Below are 6614 nucleotides of genomic sequence, written 5' to 3'. Positions count from 1 at the left end.
ATCAAATACACAACATAATAATTATTCATCATTATTTTTTAAAAAAATTAGACTAAATTTATGTCAATAAAAAATATTTTATAATTTGCATATAAGTTTCATTAGTGTTTAATGTCATTTTTGTTATTTAAATAGATAGCATTTTTTTTTACTTAACATAAAATATAGACAAATAATTTGGGAAATGCAAGACATTCATTAAATTTATCCGAAAAGCTACAATACCCTATATAATAAACAACAATTTATTTTTTATATATAATTATAATTGATCATATTACCAAAAAGTATAAGAGTCGGTTATTTTTATTTTATTTGTCATGATTCTCTAATAAGTGGTTTACCCAGGCCTTCCCAGTTTCCCTTAATACGGAATTCACATGTTTTTTTTTACATCTTAAACTAATTGGTAAATCAGATAATTCCCCTTCATATGATGATAAATCAATTAAAAATTTAACTATCTCCGAGGTGGGAAAAAATTTTCAAAATAATATTGGATACGACTGGGCTTGGAACCTCAAAATTTATATTTTAGCTTGCACCTGACATGGGAATATCTTTAACAAATTATTAAGGGTTGAGCTGGGCTGGATAAACTTTTTAATAATTATATGCTTCCTAATATTGTGAGCTTGGATCTGGCATGACATCTATCGTAAAAAAATGAATAAAAATCTCATTCCCCGTCATTTTTGACAGGCTTTCTACTAGTTCCTATTAATATCAGATTTACTCATATTTTAATTTTTTTTATATTTCTAATGATTAATGGGAATATGTTAATCTCTTTTCCTACTAGGAACTCCATTAATAAAATTTTTATCGCAGAGATTTATACTTATTATTCCTATAAATATCAGATTTACTCATATTTTAATTTTTTTTTAGATTTCCAATGATTAATGGGAATATGTTAATCTCTTTTCCTACTAGGAACTCCATTAATAAAATTTTTATCGTAGAGATTTATACTTATTATTCCTATAAATATCAGATTTACTCATATTTTAATTTTTTTTTAGATTTCTAATGATTAATGGGAATATGTTAATCTCTTTTTTTACTAGTCACTCCATTAATAAAATTTTATCGTAGAGACTTATACTTATTATTCCTATAAATATCAGATTTACTCATATTTTAATTTTTTTTAGATTTCTAATGATTAATGGGAATATGTTAATCTCTTTTCCTACTAGGAACTCCATTAATAAAATTTTTATCATAGGGATTTATACTTGTTATTCCTATAAATATTAGATTTATTCATATTTTAATTTTTTTTAGATTTCTAATGATTAATGGGAATATGTTAATCTCTTTTCCGGTAAGCGGAAAATAATTCCCCAGAAAATAAATCCCCGGAAAAAAAATCCCCGGATATTAATTCCCCGAAAAAAAATCCCCAGGAAAATAATTCTCCGGAAAAAAAAATCCCCGGAATAAAATTCCCCTGGAAAATAATTCCCCGGAAATTTCCCCACTATATATTGAATTGCTAATGCATTGCTAAACTGCATTGCTAAAAAGCAATCAATCATAATCAATCATAAATCAATCAAAATTTTATTATGTATATTTTATTAATGATAATTAACTTTTTTTAAAATATACTTAAATCATTTTTTTATTATAAATGAAGAATACTGATTAAATATCATATAGTATATAATTTTATTTTTATTTAATATTATTAGTAAGAAATTTATTTTTCTAGCTTATTAAAACAAAAGTACATTTTATTCAATTTTAAAAATTAACAAATATATATCCGCAAGAGGGCGCAATATGTTTTAATATGTATTATTTTATGAAACCGGCATGATGATTGGATAGCACTTTTTTTATATTTGGGTATATATACATATGAAAAACCTAAAAATAAAAATTTTTTTTTATGTTTCTTTGATGTTTAATTTATGAGTAGGTTTAGAATAGTAAAACAATGGAAATTTTCTAAAGTAAATATTGCTGGCGTTATTTATCAAAATCTCTTCATTTTTGTTTTATACATGTATATTTACGTGCTAAGCATTATCCTAAAAAATATTTTGATTTGACCGATTGCCGAGTTCAAAACCGACCACTTATTAAATATTCGATTGATCAAATTTGCTATTAAGATAAATTGAAAAATGTTGATTTTTGTTTTATGTATCTATAAATACGTATAAAACATAATTCCAAAAAATATTTTAAAAATATCGTGATTTAACTCGAGAACCGACCGAATGACCAAATGCTGCTTTGCTGGCGTTATCCATGGAAAAATCTTCATTTTTGTATTATACGCGTATATATATACGTGCTTAAGCATTATCCTAAAAAATATTTTGAAAATAATTTGATTTGACTGATTGCCGAGCTCAAAACCCCACTTACTAAATATTCGATTGATAAAATTTACTAGTAATATGATTTGAAAAATGTTCATTTTTTGTTTTATATATCTATAATTACGAGTAAAACATATACGAGTCGGTTATCCGCCAAACCACGATATTTTTAAAATATTTTTTGGGATTATGTTTTATATGTATTTATAGATATATAAAACAAAAATGAACAATTTTCAAATTATATTACTAGTAAATTTGAATCTAGGAAAATAATTCCCCGGAAAAAAAATCCCGTGACCCGGATCTGCTCTGCAGTATTTAATTAAATAGAAATGTTTTTTAAAGTCAAATTTCTTCGAAGATTTGAGATTTTAAATAAGAAAACGAAAGTTAAATAAATCCAGTTCACCTTTACACACTTTCATCAACTTTTAGGTATTTATTGAAAAATTATTTTTACACAAATTTTAATCATTTTTTTAGAAATATGATAAAAGGCTTTTCACAGTTTACTAACTCTTAAATAGCGCCCCTTTTTGTTTTTACAAGGATAATTAAATAATATAATTTTATAAATTTTGTGGCGAAATAGGAAATTAGCAATTCAATCTGATACCCTCTATTTGATAAAAATTATTTTACTGAAGTATTTACCTACTTTAAGACTTTAACTGACTGAATACAAAATCACTATAAAACTTGCAAAATTATATTTTTTACTGCCCAATTTTAATTAAATACTGCCAAAAGTAATGAAAAATGCTGACAACTTTAATCAAAATACATCCAGAGGTGATTATCAGCAGTGAGTATTATATTTTTCTAATCTAACAATTATTATTTTGCTTATGAATTTTTTTCAAAAGTTACAGAAAAGAAATAAAAAGATTAATAATTCACAAAAAAATTAATTAAAAAAGAAGATTTTAAATTCTTATCAATTCAAATTTTAATTAAAATTTTTGCATGAAAACCACAAATTAATTGTAACAAAAATAATATTATACAATACCTATTCGTAATATTCGTCCTCTAGTTGACTTAAGTTCACGACTCAAGTGGAAAACTCATGTTCTCGACTCAAGTCGACTTGAGTTCATGACTCGAGTTGACTGGAGTTCATGACTTGAGTTCAGACTTGTGTCGACTTGAGTTCACGACTTAAGTCAACTTGAGTTCATGACTCGAGTTCACGACTTCAATGAGTCGACTAATTCGACTAACGAATCAGGCTCTGAGTCAGAGTCGGGACTTTTTAATAACACTACTATAAATAATATTTTATTAATTTATTACATTTCCTGCAAACATTTTAAAGTTAGATTTCTTCAATAAACCTCTTTGTAGGTTTACGGTTTCTTGATGAACAACGTAATGTGGTATTTGTATTTGTGTTTGTATTTGCTTCATTCACTGGCACAACCATTTCTGTAACTTCCAAAGAACTTTCATGATTTGGGATAACTAAACGATTTCTTAACTGATCTGCATGCTTCCGTAATGTTTTCCCGGAAGATTCAACAATATAAGAATAAAGTCCTATTCTTTCTTTAATTATTCCCTCTTTCCAACCATGGGTATTTTCATTATTTAACCATATAGGTTGTGAGATTTTAAATTCTCTTTCCTATGAATGTAAATCATGATGAAGGCTTTCTCTATCATTGGCCCTTACTATTTCGTGTTTAGCATTTGGTCGGATCTAATCCAGACTTGTTTTCAATTGCCTCCCAAACATAATTTTAGCAGGAGATTGTGGAGCTATGCTCTCTCAATCGGTAGGTTGTTAAAACCTGTGTCATAGCTTCTTCGGGATCGCTAATTGAATCTCTCGTAGCATAATACCGACCTTTCAAAGTTCGTACTGTATGTTCAGCTAATCCATTAGTTTTTGGATGATAGGGTGCCGAACATATATGTCGTATATTATTTAAATCACAATACCTACGGAATTCCCCAGATAAGAATTGTGGTCCATTGTCTGACACAATGTACTTGGGTATTCCAAACCTAGCAAACCATTTTTTTAGTCGTTTTATCATAGTATCAGCAGAGGTATTTTGCATTAGATCAACTTCTAACCATTTGGAGTAGGAATCGACACCAATTAGCCAATATCGCGAATCTACTGGCCCAGCAAAATCAATATGGATTCGCTCCAAGATTCCTTCCCAACAGTCCAAGAATGTAGAGGTTCTTCTTGAATACTAGGTCTATTTTTCTGGCATCCAGAACATATTTTGATAAAATTTTCTATATCAACATCACATCTGAGCCACCAGCAATACAATCTAAAAATAGATTTCATTATATTTTCCCCAGGATGTTCCCGGTGAATTATTCCTAACACTGCATTTCTTAATTTATTAGGAATAACCAATCTCCCATTCCATTCTATAATATCACGATCGACAGAAAGCTCTTCCCGTCGATTATAAAAATTAACTATTTCTTTATCTTTATGACGATCAAAGTTTAGCCAACTTTGCTGAATATGTATTGCTACTTTTTTTAATATTAAATCTTGCTTCGACTCTTTTCGTAGAATATTTTCTGACAATTGCATATCATCCAAATTAATACTTCGAATATCCAAAGCATGTTTAGAATCTTGATTCTCTTCCGTGTCTAATATCGGAAGCCTTGATAATGCGTCGGCGATTACATTTTTATTACCAGGTCTATATTCTATTGTAAAATCATAAGAAGCCATCTTCCAGGCCCAACGTGTCAAACGATTATTAGAAATTTTAGGTAAATCGCGTTTCTCCCCAAATAATCGCTCTAATGGTTTATGATCAGTTCGAAGTAAAAATTTTTTACCATAAATAAATGAATGAAATTTTTCAATACCAAATAAAAGTGCTCGAGCTTCTTTATCAATCGGAGCGTAGTGTTTCTCTGATTCTAATAAAGTACGTGACGCGAACGAAATAGGTTTTGTCCTTCCGTCTACTAATTGATGTAACAACACAGCCCCTAATCCTGAATCAGATGCGTCGCATTCCAAAATTATAGGCAACTGCGCGTTATAAGGAATTAACGTTTCCTCGGATGACAATAATTTCTTAACCTCATCGAAGAAATTTTGTTCATCTTTTGACCACCGCCAAGGTACTTTCACGCTAGTTAATCTATGTAATAGCGCCGCTTTACTATGTAGATTGCGAATAAAACGTTCATAATAATTAACTAGTCCTAGAAAAGATCTAAGTTGTTGTATATTTTTAGGTTTTGGTGCATTTCGGATAGCCTTCACCTTTTCCGGGTTAGGATGTATACCGAATTTATCAATTATCCCTAAAAATGAAACCGATTTTTGTAAAAATCTCACTTTTGTCAATTTCGTCTTAAGACCTGCTGCATGTAATCTGTCTAACACTATTCGCAAATTATTTAAGTGCTCCTCATCATTTCGACCGGAAATAATTACGTCATCTAAATAGACACCAGTCATTTGGCAATCTTTTAGTAACTCATCCATATATCTTTGAAATATAGTTGGTGCACTTGCCAATCCAAAAAGCAATCGTCGGTAACGGAAATAGCCCTTATGAGTCACTATCGTTAGTAGTTCCTGAGACGATTCTACTCCATCTGTAAATGCGCATCTTTCAGATCTATCAAGGTAAATTTATCACCACCTTGGATTCTCTCTAACAAATCGTCTAAGGTAGGAATACCATGATGGTCATACAATAAACACGGATTTAGTATAACTTTGAAATCAGCACAAATTCAAATATCGCCATTACTCTTTCGTACATTTACGGTTGGCGTTGACCACTGTATCCTGGTTATAGTCGAATCAATCTTTTCGATAATTCCTGCAGCTACTAATCGGTCTAATTCCATTTCAATTGCTTTGCGAAGTGGAAATGGTACCCTACGGGCTGGAAACGATTTTGGTACAGCGGTATCCTTTAAATGTATTCGCACTGCAAAATCACGTATATGTCCCATCTTATCATCAAAAATTTCTTGATGTATATTAATCAAATCTCGAATTCTAGAATCAAGTGTTATGCAACATTTTTCTTTTTGAATATTGTTGACCAAATTGCGTACTTGTTTAATATAACTTGACGAGACATTTCTAAATTTAATGCTATAATCCATGGTAATCCGAAAAGAGGCATCCCAGTTGTATTCATTATTACCACTGATAGGGTCCTTGTCTGTGATCCAATCCTAACATTGACTTGGGTCTCGCCCTTAACGTCTAACGGATGATCACCATATGACGTCAATGGACTGGTTGGCCTAATATTT

At 29.7% G+C, this 6614-nt stretch overlaps 1 protein-coding gene across 1 annotated transcript; it reads right to left on the bottom strand.

Moving 5' to 3' along the window:
- Nucleotides 1-3660: 3660 nt before the first annotated feature.
- Nucleotides 3661-4408, bottom strand: LOC135929740 (igE-binding protein-like). The gene is made up of 2 exons (XM_065466446.1): nucleotides 4136-4408; nucleotides 3661-3969 (listed from the first exon to the last, which is right to left on the bottom strand). The coding sequence occupies exons 1-2, from the start codon at nucleotides 4406-4408 to the stop codon at nucleotides 3661-3663; spliced, it is 582 nt and encodes a 193-aa protein (XP_065322518.1).
- Nucleotides 4409-6614: the final 2206 nt, after the last annotated feature.

This window comes from Gordionus sp. m RMFG-2023, chromosome 1 (genome assembly GCF_954871325.1).
Source record: "Gordionus sp. m RMFG-2023 chromosome 1, tfGorSpeb1-WG-v2, whole genome shotgun sequence".
Classification (NCBI taxonomy): domain Eukaryota; kingdom Metazoa; phylum Nematomorpha; class Gordioida; order Chordodea; family Parachordodidae; genus Gordionus; species Gordionus sp. m RMFG-2023.
Note: the sequence above shows the minus strand (reverse complement) of the source record. Positions and strands in the feature narration are given on the sequence as shown.